The sequence below is a fragment of the Aythya fuligula genome, chromosome 1 (assembly GCF_009819795.1).
Source record: "Aythya fuligula isolate bAytFul2 chromosome 1, bAytFul2.pri, whole genome shotgun sequence".
Classification (NCBI taxonomy): domain Eukaryota; kingdom Metazoa; phylum Chordata; class Aves; order Anseriformes; family Anatidae; genus Aythya; species Aythya fuligula.
Window position 1 is genome coordinate 32,226,156 of NC_045559.1, and position 15,871 is coordinate 32,242,026.

The 15,871-nt window shown below is 39.1% G+C and overlaps 1 protein-coding gene across 6 annotated transcripts in view; it reads left to right on the plus strand.

The window, feature by feature from the left end:
- The window catches only part of TMEM117 (transmembrane protein 117), a 213,616-nt gene that overhangs the window by 191,929 nt on the left and 5,816 nt on the right, over positions 1 to 15,871 (plus strand). For all 6 annotated transcript variants that reach the window (XM_032186931.1, XM_032186938.1, XM_032186945.1 and 3 more), the window contains one exon: positions 10,336 to 10,465. In XM_032186931.1, coding sequence (XP_032042822.1) covers positions 10,336 to 10,465 — 130 coding nt within the window. The remainder of the gene's footprint in view (positions 1 to 10,335; positions 10,466 to 15,871) is intronic.

The following is a 15,871-nucleotide window of genomic DNA, read 5'->3' on the forward strand; positions in this document are numbered from 1 at the left end:
CACATGATGGTAAAACTCTTCAGAGTATGTATTGTCTGAAGGAATTTTGTCCAGGACAAAACAGCTGCTCAGTTATCTATCCCTACTGTTGAGACAGCTTATTTACTTTCCATCTACAGTGAGCAACATACAGTAATCCCCTTGCTCCAGTTTTCTATAACACCATTCTTATTATGTTGCAAAGCTTATAGTGAGGAAAATATCTGCTCAGATATGTTACTGCAAATCTATCTTCCTGGGTTTAGGCAATATTAAAAAACACCATTAAGATTTGGATATTAGACAACAAGGAAATTCATGTATGTGGGTATTTGGAAAGAAACAGGGTTGATATATATTTTTAATGCAGCTGAAATTAACTGGAGACAGTAGCCTTAATGCAAAATTACTTTAGAGCCCTAAATAGAGCTTGCTGTTCTCAGATAGGTACAAATGACATTAGCAGTCTTTGCAAATCCTGAAATGCTCCAGATTTCATATCAGTGTTCAGCTGAGATGTGGGTATATATTCCACAATGCAAGGGTATGTGTATGAGTGCATATGTACTCATATTGATGAAGATGATTACACAGCAATATATTTAAAAATTATCTTTATTCTCCAAACCATAATTATTCTTCTAGGGTACCAGAAATATTAACTGCTTTGTCATAAGTGATTGCCCTTGACACCATGCTGTAGACTCAGGAAATCTGTAAGTATATACCAGTGAATGTTCATTTCTCCTATTCACACAGAAATGGCTTTCATAAAGTGTGTCGCTGAGGTAGTTAGAAACCATTATGGCTAACATGCTGGTGGTTTAGGAAAGTTTCATGTAGGGAACAAAACACAGGTGCTTTGCAGGAACTGATTTCTTTTTTTCTTACCTGCACTCAATATTGTAACATTACTATTTTATTTAGCAGCTTATCCAACTCAAAAATTAACTGGAAAACCTCACACTGGTGTCTCTCATCCAAATGATTACCTGAAAGCTATTATTAACCAAGGTCAGACATGAGTGAGACAGTAAAGCAAGAGTAAAGGCTTAAAAAAATTGGAGAAACTCAGAGACAAAATAGAAGAACATTTATTTTTGAGCAACTTTTTTAAATCAGCATTTTCAGCACTTGCAAATAGATAATCAACAGGTGAGAGTGAATTAAAAAGGAGAACCTCACTGTCACTGAGATATACGAGACTTCACATTTGCTTAATGGAAAAGTTGGTGGACATCTTCCTAGGACATCCTGGGTGTGCACAAAGGTTGTGCGTAGTGATGTCTGCTGCACTCTAGCAAGGATAAAATTGCTTCACCTTGCTCTTCTTTGACTCATGAGTAGCTAAAATTTGAAGGGAAGCTGTAAGAACAGTCTTTGCCTTCAGAAGGAAACAGTGATTACTCTTATCCCTCGTCAATACAGGGAATGTATTAATATGTGAGACCTTCTGGTATCCATCCTTCCTTGTGCACTGGCTTGTTATCAATCATGATTTGTTCCTAATATAGTAGAAATGATTGATAGACATTAATACTCCACACTACCAGCACTATTTGTCCTATCAAGGAGCTAGGAATGATCATTAAGGACTGGGGCAGTATTGTGCTAGATGATGTTTGAAGACAACCAAACACAAGTGCCCTGATTCTAGGGCACTAGATCGTCAAAGAAAAGTCAAGAGTTAGACAGAGTCTACCTGTCTGGTTAGACAGGCAGGTGCAAGCAATACTGATGTCATTGGTGAGGGTGACAGGTAATCCAGGTTACTTAATGCATGACATCCTCACATTTTCTCTTAGCAAAGAAAAGTTGTAGAGGCGAAATCTCTGCATCTAATCAAGAACTGCACAGGGGAAAATGTCTTTAAATAACTAAAAGAATCATAGCCTGAATTTATAGGCAGATAGAAGGAACAGCTGCCATACAGAGAGTCTGTACCTAGGGTGGTAAAAGATCTGAAAGGATTTGAATATGAAAAGAAGTGCCCTATATTTTATTTGATCAAAGAAAAGAGTGACATGGTCAGAGAAACAGACTAGAATGGTCTTTGCAGCAGCATTTCTCTGTTGGTGGAGAACTGCGCTCATGAAGACCAGAGGGAAAGATGCTGATGTAACTGAACAGCAAATGATGAGAGCCTCGATAAGGATTTTAGCTGTGGGGTTTGATAGGAATTGTCATATCTGTGATATGCTATGCAGAAAAAATCTGCAGTATCAAGGCATTACCAGGTTGTGAGGAATGAATAGAAGATGATACCCAAGTTAAAGTCACAGGAGAAAGAGAGAGGGAATGCTGTCTCTCACAAAACAGGCATCTGCCAGTGCATATACGCATTGATATGGGTCTTTCAGCAAAGTGCACGTTTCTTATTTTGGGCAGTGTACTGGGTTTATGTGGCAAGGATTAGGCAGCAGGGAGCTGCAGAGGTGGCCTCTGTGAGCAGAGCCCAGCAGCTGCCCCATGTCAGATCAGAGCCAGCTCCAAAGGGACCCACTGCTGGCCATGGCCGAGTCACTAGATGATGTTGTTTTCACCTTGGTGAGAGCAGATTTAAGAAAGAAAAAAAAAAAAAAAAGAAAAAAAAACCTGCTGCACAACACCAGCTGGGAGAGAGAAGAGTGAGAACAATCCCTGCAGTCTCCAAGGTCAGTGTAGCAGGAGGGCAGGAGGTACTCCAGGCACACAGCAGCAGTTCCCTTGCAGCCTGTGGAGAGGCTCCTGGTGGAGCAGGCTGTCCCCCTGCAGCCCATGGGTCCCACACGGAGCAGATCTCCATGCTGCAGCCCCCCCATGGGTGGAGGAGCCCCCGGTGGAGCAGGTGGATGTGGCCTGGAGGAGGCTGCGGCCCATGGAGAGCCCCCGCAGGAGCAGGCCCCAGGCCGAAGCTGCAGCCCGTGGCGAGGAGCCCACGCAGGAGCAAGGGGTCTGGGGGGAGCTGCTCCCCAACCGTGGGGGACCTGTGCTGGAGCAGTTTGCTCCTGCGGGATGGGCCCTGTGGTACAGAGCCATATTGAAGGATCCATATTGTCTTTGGCAGCCCCTGCAGGCTCAGTTCAGGAAGGACAGCATCCCATGGGAGGGACACCACAGGGAGCAGGGGCAGAGAGTGACCATGAAGGAACGGTGGAAAGAGCAGCGGAGACGAAGCTTCAGGGACAGATCGCAGCCCCCATTCCCTGTTTCTGTGCACTCCTCAGGGGAGGAGGTGGAAGAAGGTGAATGGGGGGAAGGTGGTTTTAGTTTGCTTTTAGTTTCTCACTTCTCTAGATTGTTAGTAATAGGTAATAAAACGCATTAATCTCCCCATGGTCAGTCTATTTTGCCCATGATAATAATTGTTGAGTGATCTCCCTGTCCTTATCTCAACCCAATAGTATTTTCTCCCCCTTACCCTTTGAGGAGGGGGAGTGAGTGAGTGGCTGAGGTGGAGCTCAGCTGCTCAGCTGGGTACAACCACCACAGGCAGTCTGAAATTTTGAGATTGCTTTGAGCTTGCTGTGGAGAAGTGAAACACCAATTCTGACATTTTAATAACAAAGGTCACTGTTTTGAGAACATGTGCATACATGGCTTTGTCTGGGCACAAAATGCATTAACGTGCAAATTCAAAGTGCAGAGACCCAGAATTTGTTTGGGATCTGTGTGGCGTGGAAATTGTTTCCTTTAAATTAGTGGAAATGGATGGTAGACTAAAGGACTCTAATGATCTTTTAATGGAAAAGATTATTCGGGGCCAAGCAAAAATAAATAAATAAGCAAATAAATAAATAAATAAATAAAGAGAGGCTGTGTTGCTACTTTGATTGGTAAGGAGAGAGTTGTTGCTATCTCACCATTTTCTCAAATAAATGAGAAATAAGCAAGGCTTGCAGTGGTGGTTCTAGAGAAAGGCCAGGAGCTTGGAGAAGCTGGGCAAAGCCTGAGGAGGACAGAAGCATAAAGATGATGGTGAGCAACAGCAAGGTTGCAGATAAATCCATGCCTTACATTGCAGTACAGTGCAGAAATAGCCTTTGTATTGGCGCCTGGTCCTGGAAGCTGTCTTCAGTCTCCTGTCTCAGCAGCTTGAAGCTCAGCAGCTCAGTAGTGACTGGTGCACAGGCCAGTGCTGACACACCTGTGGTGTTCCTGGTGTCTTGTGTAGCTTGGCTACCAGGGGCTGGCTTTGCTCATTTCTACCCTGTTTTACAGCGTGGTCTGAACAGGAGGAAAGCAAAAACTGACTAGTTTTGATACGCAGACCACCCAGGAAAGCATTCTCATTGTAGCAGCATAACGGAATGCATTGGTTGAGAGCAGAAATTCAGGGCAGGAGTAAAAAGTACTTCTCCAATACATTTTCTGCATATTTCAACACTGAAGCAGTCATCCAAGCATTACAGTGGATTTTCCGTATTTTGAATTCTTCAGGACTAAGCGATAAAAGCTGTAGCTCTGTCTGCAATTAGGGGCTTTGTGCCACAGTTCCTGATGAGTTTTTATGATTGTTATTGCTAATAACAGCCCAAATAGGTGAAGTTGTGGGTTGTTACTGTATACTTGGGTTGTTACCATTTATTACCATAAACAGGTAATCAGATCAAATAACACCTTCTGGCCTTGACAAATATGACTAGAGTAGCATTGGTAGTACCAATATGAAGTAGGAGGTCTTGTGAAGACTCATTTGTCATCTTTCACTCTGGGAGATGAGTAGCCTCACTGAAGCCATGCAGATATACAGGTGAGCTAGGTTAAGATATTAGTGGTACAGATGGGTATTTCTGGTTTAGTGAGGGTATAAAAACCGTAATGTCTTTCAAACTTTCTTCCTAGTAAAATGAAGCGTTAAAAAAGAGCAGAAGGACAGAAACTGAGCTGTAGATTTGATGCCACAGTCATAACAGTGAGTTCTGGTCATGGCTGATGACTTCCCTTGTTATGTATATTTGAATATGCAAAATTAAAATTCTGTTTGTGTGCTAGCAGCTCACAGTTGCAGGGATCTTGGCCACAGAGATCATTGCAAGTTGCAGTACTGCAATGAAGTTAGAGATAAACACAAAGGATTCGTGTCTTTGTCTCGGAATTCCGGCTGCTCATTTCTTATTTCAAATGCTTGCAAAAATGTATAGGCATTGATTCTCATTAGATTTCCTTTGCCTGTCTGCCGTGCTCTGAAAGCTGAATCGACACTATCTAAGAGATGCAAAGACACCTGAAAATATAAAGCCTTCTACCTGATAAGTTAAAAGGATTTTTATAAATTAAATAAAAAATGCTATTGTCAGTTTCTGGAACAAACACACATATGTACATTCATATATGCATTTGTAGAGTTCTTTCCCTCTATTTTTCATTTATTTATTCAGTTGGGTTTAAAGTGCAAGTGTGTTCCTAGTATTAAATACAGCACATATCATCAATACTTAAAGCAGAAATATTCAGTGTGCATTTTTCCTCTTTCATGGTTGTATCTGAACAGTGTTTATATTATTTTTAGTGTTATTTCATATTCACTGTGTACAAAACATCCTATGAGCTACCCAGAGGCAGGAGGAGATCTGAAAGTGTGGCACATTTGGTTGCCATTAATCATTACCAGCTTTTAATCCCAGCCCCACCTTCTCTGTGGCATTTTTCCCTGGGTGGAGAGGGGCTGGTGGCTGAGGGATGTGGGGTCATGTGTATATGAAGCGTGGGATGCTAGGGCCAGATGGAGCTTCCCCAGGCAATGCTGTTTCCTTTTCCCAGATGATGGTAGAGAAGGGCCAGATCATATAAGGAAGTGTGGCTTTGATGCTCATTTACCGTTACTAAAATAACTTTACTTAAAGAGATACTAAATAAGTGCCTCCAGCTGCACTCTAGGGTACTAAACCAGTACCTCACTATCTGATGTTGTGGCAGAGAGTGTGTTCGTTTGTTTGACAAAAGGAAGAAAATCAAAATATCATGATAATTTTTTTATTATTTTTTTAACTGTGCTTTCTGGTCTAATGAGGTAGCTGGTGAAAATCAGAGGTGCTCTCTTTGCCCCCACTGAAACGCTAGGACAAACCCCTCAGTGATCTAAAATTTATCCCCTGGCTGCCCTTTCTTCATGACTGCAGAGTGAAATGAGGTAATAACCTCATTTGATTTGCACATCCCACACAACTTGCCAGTGAGGTTGGAGACCTCTGTGCAGCTTATTTAAGTCTCCTGGTGCTGGGTTGGTTTCTCCTCCACAGACTGCATAGAGGTATTCTGCAGAGCCCCAGGTTAGAAAATGCAGAAGTAGATGAACATGAGACATTTGATGCTGATTAATTTAAAGAAGAAACATGTAGGTCATGCAGTATAAGAGGCAAATATTTGTTTACAGTATGACAGCATGAATTTATTTTTCAGATGGTGCAAGTGCAGATGTGTTCTAAATACTGTATTTGGGACACAATTTCTAATAAGATCCTAGAAATGGCAGGGTACAAGCACCTCATTAGTGAGGACTAAAGCTGATCAAGTGACTCCACATAATTATGAGCTGAGAACTGAAAGAACATGGCACGTTTCATTCATGTCCCAGAGGTGAGCACAGTCTGGTATCAGAGACCATGGATACAAAATACCTTGTGAATTTTAATAAAACAAAACATTTTTTTTTGTAAAATAAAAATATGAGCTCTGCAGGACGCAGAGCTGAGATATGTTTCAAAGAGGGAAGCACTTAGATTTATGGTTTGCACATTCAAGCTATTTGTGTACATATTAACAAATGATGCGGTGATGTGGATTAGTTCCTACTAAGCACCTTGAAATCCTTAGATTTTTTTAATTTTTTTTTTGTTTGTGGGGTGGGGGGAGGGTATTATAGACATTAAGTTTTCTGTTGTTGTTCAGTGAAGAAAAAAAATTTAATAGAGTCAAAAGATGTTGGACATTTCTTAGACTCTAAATCGCAGCCACTCTGCTAGGTTTGGATTTGACAGCCTGATATTGGCATTAGCTTGGAAAGTAAATAGCCATCTGCTTTTCTCCTTGACAATAATAACAAAGCTATATGTTTGCAGGTAATGTATATGCATTCACACTTATCAATGCTGTGAGCCAAGTGAAGCTCCAAAGGCAATTTGATTAAATAAATTGAAGCTTCATTTTCCTAAGTGCTGTGGCTATAGCGACTTTTGTGGAAGTCAGTAGGCTTAACTCATTCTTTTATTCCCCTGTTTTATTTTTGTTTTGACATTTGTTTGTTTTAATATTGTTTTCAAATACATCTTTCATTTTATTTTAGTTATTTTATTTTTAAATTTTATTTTTCTATTTCCAATGGGTCTACTCTTAGCAGATATTATGATCAGACTGTTAGAGGTATTACAATCAAAACATTATTTATGACCAAAGAAGAAACACACCTTATAGATAAAGCCAAGATTTTGTTAGTAATGTCATTTAAATTTTAACAATATAATCCAAGAATCATTATTAGTTGACTTGTAATTCTTACAGAAAATATTTCTACGCAGAAAATGTTTCAGCAGTTGTAATAATGTTAAAATTGTTGTACACACATTTCTTAGTTCCTGCCACTGGTGTTCTGTTCACTCTCCACTGCTCTGCGAGCCCTGAGATCTGTGGTTTCAGTCTGGTGGGGCCCGAGGGGTCATTATGGCATGTCCTTGGCATCTGGAGTCCTTCACTGGGAGGGATATGAGTTCATGCTGATGGTTTCTTTATAAGTAATCTTTATGCTTGCTAACACCCTTTTAGACCTTGCTTTTTCTTCACTGATCTGAAGCTCCACATTACAGCTGAATTTACTATACACTGTTGCCTTTCACATATGTTAGATGGTATTTCTGTGTTCTCCTTCTTACATCTAAAAGCAGTTTTGCCCAGCTGCAGGTCTGCATTTCTTTAGCAGACCAAGGGTGAGCTGTTTATGGCCGCGGAGTGTCCAGTGCCAGCCTGTGCATATCTTTATCACCCCACACCTGTATTGCTCTGCACTGCAGCCTGTCTCCACTTCTCAACACCTCTGCTATCCTACCAACCTATATTCCTCTACACTACATAATAATAAAATATTAAAATTATAAAACCACAATGATACCATACAAAGGACAACAAAATATAACAAATTTGCCATAGCCACCTCATCAGTTAGAAAAATTGCTGTTATAGCTGACCTGGGTAAAATGAGCTGCAGGCACGTCAACAGGTTCAGGCAGGGCAAGCCTCAGTCCTGAGGCCTTGTAAGTTCACTACAAAGCCTGTGGGCTGTCACTACCAATGGAAATAACATGTTATAGGACTACAGGGTAACAGATGTTACAATACAGTTCAGACATGCTTCATACAGTATGGAGTATGTATGTAGAAAATGTGAAATAATGTACTGTGTGAAAGGAAGCTGTACCTGGGAATATCAAATATGGAATTTTCTAATGGGCTCTCCACTCGTCTGCCTTCTATAATGCAAGCATTAACATGCTGCTGGGGTTGGCTCTCTGTTTTGTTTTGTTTTATGAACTATTTTTCAGTCTTAGTAATTATTTGCTGAGACAAATAATACAGTAAATTCTACGTTTAGCAGGGTTGCCATTTGAGTTACTCCTTATTAATCTGATCAGAAAAATGCTGAACTTTTTTATAAAATGTGGATGCAAAAATACAGTCCAATACAAAATTCTGCCCGGTGGAACTTTGTCTGTAAATCAGCAAAAAGCAGTTAAAATAGTAGGAGCACTGGGACAAGGCAAGAGCAGGATGCTATATTTATGATCCCATCTTTGCTTATTTCTAGTGTGAGTATGCAGAGACCGCAACTCCCTGTTCGCTTTTTTTTTTTTTTTTTTTTTTTTTCAGGAATATGTAATGTTTTTCTTCCTATTTATTCCCATTTCTTCCTGGGTGAGAGTCTGTCTGAGTTATCTTGAGACACAAGTCCAGAGATGTATATTAGCTGCAGTGAACTGAGAGTGCACACTCATAAAATATTTATCTTTGGGCACTCTTTGAACGTCTACCAAAGCTAAGGGGATGTTTGCAGATGCAGTGTAAGGGATTGTGCAGCTGGGCAGTTATTACCATACCTCATGACCAGGAGAGCATGTGTTGTGTTGGTGATAAGGGAAAAGGAGAGCATCCTTATTCCTCTTATCTTCTGCATCTCTAAATCGGCACTTTCTGTATCTCTGTGGACACTAAAAACCAGGTGCAGAGGGTCAGGACTTCTCCTTACTTATACTCCCGTTAATCCATTTAACTCAGTATCAGAATGTGTTAGCACAAATCAGTTGCTGTTAGTGTTTGTGCCATGCTAAATTCCCTGCTGTTAAAACTCGGTCTTCCATTTCCCTTCCATTGTAGAGAGTGCTGGAGCTGCTTAGCAATTCCTGCATGTTAAGTCATATGCAAAGAAAGCCTAAGTTATTTACAGAGGTCCTCACATTTCGGATTCCTTTTTCTTATTTTCAGTAAATTCAAGTGCCTGGCTCGTGGGATACAAGCCCAGGTATATGCATGGGGACAGGGACAGTATGTTTTTAACTGTCTGTAGCACACTAGGTAACCGCTCTGGCAGTAATTACACCAATTCCAGCAATGTTGCTGGACTTTAAGTTTTGGTTGTAATGAGCTGTGCCCTGATCAGTGGTAGGTGCAGATAACTAAACGAAGAATTCCTCTAAATGCAGCTCCTTCTCAGCTGAGTTACCCCATTCTACCAAAATATGCATGACAATAGGTAGGAGCTTCCACATTTCCAGCATTACTTTGTCAGCTGAAATACATCAGTGGAGAAAACTGTGCTCAGATTGATTCAGGCAGATTATGTTGAAGGGCCTTCACTTGCAGGGAATGTTTATTTAGATGTATTACGAGCAAATGCTGAAAACACCCTCTAAGTGGAACAAGGTGAATACAAATTTGTGAAAGACTTTAAGTGTCAGGCCTTCTTTGCCAATTTCTTACCTGTAAATTGTTTGCCAAATTAGTCACAGAAGTTGTAACTTGTATTGCAAGGTTGCTCTAATTAGTTACATCATGAACCAATGCTCATTTTTACACAATGCAACACATAGGTATTCATATACAATTTTGTAATATCAGCTGGTACACTGGGTTCATTTTTGTCATTCTGAAGTGAACTTTTAAATGCATAATTATATGGAGCTGAAGTAAAAATCATACAGTGATAGCTAATATAAACAAGATATTCTATTTCAAACGGTTCAGTAAAACTTAAAGTGGGAAAATCCAATCATGGGAGGCTTAAAAATAGAACTTTGCCCTTTTGATAATTTAAGCATTTTAAAGGGCAAAATATACCATGAAAGCTTATATTTAGGCTATTACTTTTTTTTTATTTTTATTTTTTAACAGGACTGGGAGTTTCCACATTTTATGGGTGATGTTGAAGTGAATCTTCCAGGCTTGCCATCTGCACACATGCAATTAAAAGTACCATATTTCCAAAAGATCTTCAAAGAGGAGTATCATATACATATAACAGGTATGTAACCTTGCAGATTGTGATACTGGCACACACTGAGCCCTGTCGGTGTAGGAAATGTGTGCTCACATGCGCTTAATCACTTATTTTCTTTGTTCTCCCCCAAGATGATTTCTGTTTTGCTATCTGTTTAACTGTCCTTATCATCAATATATAAACCTCTCTCAGAAATAGGGAATCTGTGTTATGAATCAGAGACCTGCTGTTTGTCATGGATTTCAGCAGCTTCTTGTGACACTAAGTAATATCCAGTGTAGCTTCAGAGATCTTTTATCTAAAATTACTCTCCAGGGGAATTAGCAGCTTATTTCATTTTAAAATCTCTTATGCTTTCCGATGCCTTTGCTGTGATTTATGCTAATATCTTTTCATAACTTCAGTCATTCTCATCTGGCAAAGGCCACTCATAACCATACTTCCATCAGTCATCTAACCAGAAACAGACAGTTAAATAACTTCAAATAAAATAGAATTGTGGTTATTTGAATGGATGGCACATATAGATAAAAGTACCCAATCCTTCTATACTATGAGACAGTATTTGAATAACAACAGAGAATGAAAAAGAGAGGAAGGTTAAATAGCGATAAATATTTTTATTTTACCTTCAAGCTATGTTGAAGAATCCATTGGCAAGAGAGAGATGAATAGTATTGGATAGCAAAAGAATGCAAATGCAAATTGGCAGGGGTCTTTAACTTATAATATAAACAATCAGAGCACACAACAGTGTATAAGAATAAGATACATGGGAGCATCCAATGACTCACCCATACAAAATTTCTGTAGAGCAGGGACAAAAGGAGCATTCAGAGATCATACAAAGATACAACCAAGAGCTAGCAGGTGAGCCCGAAGCTTAACGGGCATCAAAAGCCAAAGGAAGAAAACATGCAGAAGAAGAAAGAATGAGGAATCAGGACTCATTTGAGATGGGCTGAATGAAGCCTCAGAAAAGTCATTTTCAGCAGAGAAGATGGAAATCTGAGTGATCAGATTGGAAAACAGAAAAGAAGAGAAAATGAATGCAAAAGTTACCTGTTTGCTATTGAGTGATAGGAGGCAGATGGGCCAGTAGGAAGTACAGATGGAGAGATGGAAGGTTTTTCCAAGTTGGATGTAGGTGCCCTGTTGGAGTCCTGATAAGAAAGACAACCCGCAACAAGAAAGAAGAGGTGGGGATACATCTGAGTGAGACAGTTTGAGCTCAGGAACCAGGTTGAAGTGAAATAGGTAAATGATGTCAGTGACAGAAAGTGTAGGGTAAGAGAATGGGTTTGTGTACAAAGAGATGGGTTGTGTACATGATGAACACATTTTTCTCTCTGAAAGGAAAAAAAGTCTCGGGTAAAAAGGGAGAGGAAAAAAAGAGTATAAGCATCAAATATCTGACATGAACTCTGGGAATGGAATTCAAGGATAGTGGAAAAGATCTTTTTTTTTCTTCTTCTGAAGACTAGAGCATGAATTTGGAGGGGCTCAATCCCACAAGGCTCCCAAATGCCATTCATTTATTCCATTGTATAAAGAGCAGTAGTGGAATGGGTGCACACAGTAGCACAAACAAGGACTGAAGCATGATGGGGTGGGCTGTGCTATCAGATATAGGAAATTGGGATATAATTAAAGAAAATAAAAAACAATGGATGGTAGAAGAGGAACTGAGGAGCACAGAACAGTTTTGCATTGCAGAGGAACCAGGGATTTTGATGATAATCAGAGAAGAACTAGGAATAAGCAACAGCAGAGAACATTATTTAGGTATCAGAAATACAACTGCTAGTGGTGCTGCTGTTTGAAAACAGATCAACTGAGAGAAACCAATATTTATGCATTGTAGAGTCTTCTGCAGAGAGGACTAGAGGTCTTCCTGCTTTTCTGGCAAGAAGACATTCTTTTAATGAGGATGAGCTAATGAATAGGGGCTGAGGAATATTTTTCCCTGCTCAGCATTAACAAGATCCATTTATTAGATTCACTAGACAAATCAATCCATTTGATTGCACATCACGTACTCTGACTACTGAGTGCCTGTTTTATCTCAGTGCTACACCACCCTTTAGGAGATCTAATAAACAGCCATAACACATGGCACAAGAACCTCCCTTTGGGTAAGTTTTGCTTGAACCATCTGTTCTTGCCGTCAGTTCTTGTCTTAGGTTAGGGTATCATCTTGGATCACTTTCAAAGCCTAGTTATTGTGTGGATGTGTAGATTCTTATAATTTTCTACTCAAATCAAGGAACTAATAAAAGAAAGAAGGAACTGGTTATACATATATATATATATGCATATATATATAAATAAAGATTCATGTAAACCAATCTAAAATGAGGGTAGAGAGTAATGCACACAAATGGAACTGCAGCAGATGATGTGGGGGTAAGATACTGATAAAGGCAGAAAGGTAAAGCTTGATTAAAACCTTCTGTATTTAAGCCATGTTTAATACAAGGCATACAGAATATTAAAAAATGATTTTATTTTTTTTTTTTTGGTAATAAGCAGGAAAAAAATACAAAAGCACGAGTATTATTTATTTCTATTGGAATAAGTTGTCAAGCATTCTGTGAAAATATGATCTATGCCCCAATGTCCAGAAACAGGAAACCCTTTTCTCCCAAATAGTTAGGAGAAAGAAAGCATGACTTAAATACAATTTACTATATTGTTCCTTGCAAATTTTATTCTTTATAAATTTTATTCTTTCACAGTCTGTCTTAGTCACTGTTGATTGATATAAATAAGAGGAGCCCCAGGACTCCCGTGAACAGTCCTATTCAGCGCTGGGTTGCTCTAATGAGCAATGGTCCCACAAAGAATCTGCTCTAACTGTAGGCACATGCCTACAGAGTAAAGGACTTTAAATCACCTTTCCATTGGTGTGTGCTTAATGGCTTCATAAATGTTCTGTACAGATGAAGGATTTCACAGTTACTTGATCTGTGTTGCCAGCTCCCCTGATTTCATCACGTCTTAAGACCGTCACTTTTTTTTTTTTTTTTTTTTGGTCTTAAAGTCTTATCGCCTGGATTCAGATACTATGTGAGAATGTCTGCTTTCATATTTTATGAAAAGTATCTCATGATTGCAGAGGAAAAAAAACGTTACTTCTGCATAGCTCCATGTCTAAAAAAGCAGATAAGTTAAGCACTACTAAATGTATTATTTTTAACCCATCTTGCTACTTTGAACTAAAAAGCATGCTTTCTTAGGCTTGACTTATGATTTCTGAATGTTGTAAGTTAGCAATAATGTTGAATTAACATCTGCAGCCAGTAGTTTATATGCTTCAGTGTAATTTTGAATTTACTATCAAAACCCATCTTATTTTTGCTGGCAACTGAGCACCTCAGTTTGCTTAAATTTCTTTGCATCTAGGAACTCCTAGCAAGCATCTACTCAGTATTAAATATTTTTGTCATGTTTTGATAGCTGCTTTTATCTATAAACATCAAAAATATCTTGAATTCCGGCATCTGCCTAACTCATCTGGATTTCCCTTGACAGATGGTTCACTACAATGAGTATGTATGGGTTTTCGTTCTTGGGCTGCTGTTTACAAAAATATGTAGTCTACTTTAGTTTCTATAATACCCAGGGAAATTTGTAATACTTAAAAGTATTTTTTTTACTTCAAATTCTTTCATTTTTAAAAGGCACTCAGAGGCCTGGCTGGTACCATCTAATAGCAGCACTGGAGATCCAAGAGCATCTGCTATCGAGTTTCCGATAAGTTCCAAACGGGAAATGTTAAGGTTTAGGTATCAAAACAGATGGGAGATTTTTCTCGCCATTTATAGACGTGTTTCTGAGTTCTGATCTATCCAGAGTGCCCTTCTGTCCAAAGGAGAAATTGTCACCTTCGTGTCTGGCAAGTGCCTGGTGTGGCTGGCTTGTACACTTAAGCCAAAAGAGTGCCAAGAAATCCAGGCCAAGCATCACCTACACAGAGATGCCTGGGGGAGCCCATGGGCAAAAATAGAAAGGTTAGAGGTAAAAACAAAGCTGTCTATGCACACAGACATAAAAAGATCTCAGAGGATTTGCTGCTTAGTTCAGCTGTGAGTGGTCTGCATGGATGTATCTAGCTAATAACACTAACGTGACAGAAGAGATGAGGAATTTTTCAGATACTTGAATGTTTTACAGAGGTGCCTGAATGTTTTAGACACAAATTGCAATTGAGATAAGAGTCTAAAGACAACGTGTCCTACACTAGCCTCTGGCTGTGGTTGCACAGCATGAGGCCACTTGAGTCTATCCTTAATAAGTGGGATTTTCACAGGATTTTCACATGTCCCCTTGGCCTCCAGAGAGTTGCTGAGGACTGGTTTCTACACAAGTGTTGTTTTTTTTTTGTTTGTTTGTTTGTTTGTTTTTGTTTTGTTTTGTTTTGTTTTTAGGACATTAGTACTCTGTTACAGAGAGGACATACAAAAATAAAAATACTTCAGAATCAGAAGCCATTTGGGAATATTTAGACCTGCAGGATCTGCTTCCATTGCCCAGTAAATCAGTTGCATGTGGGGTTGTGTACTGGTTGCATTACCCTTTGTAGAGTTTTTCAGCCCCTTTAAAAATGAGCACTGCCCAAATATCTTCAGCTGGTAGAAATAGGTGACTCTACAAATGTCATGTGTAACACATAAGGACTTCAACACTGTGAATGGCAGTTACAAACCAGGTGTATTTTAGGTCATACATGGCTGAATGACATAGCCTGTTTTACCACCTGACTTTCTTCATTGTAACTCCATCAAGGAGCCTGGGTGTATTTCTTCTCAGTTTGCTGAAATGCTTGACTGGCCTTCCAGTCCTGGGAGCTGCTTCCTTTCCTCTCAGATTGTCTATGGAAAATCTACATGTTTCAAGAAAAGCTAAATAGTGCCATTTGTATGCAAATATTCTTGACCTCCCTAGAGCAATAGTGGTACTGATCCTACACAAATTGGTCAGGAGACAAATAGAATGGCTTCATAGTGTGAGACTACTTTTTTGCTTCCCATTTTTCATCTGTAATGAAATCTGAAGCACTGTAAATTAAATTATATCTTTTTTTGTCCCTTTGTTTTGTTTTTTTGTTTGTTTGTTTAGAAGATGAATACCTATACCTTTATAATATATTTATCCTGACTCTTTGCAAAACTATAGGCTTGTGCTCATATTTGCACAAGATGAAAGACTGAGTGACTCCTACCTTACAAAGTTCATTTCCTGTATGAGCATGATATATGACTTTAAATTTGTTATAAAAAAAAAAAAGACACAATGCTAAAATTTAAGTTGCAGTAGACAACCATTTTATACACATACATATATATGTATATGTATTATATGTAATATATATATATTATAAGTGTGTATATATATGTATTATATATGTTCATTAGTATAATAAGTTTC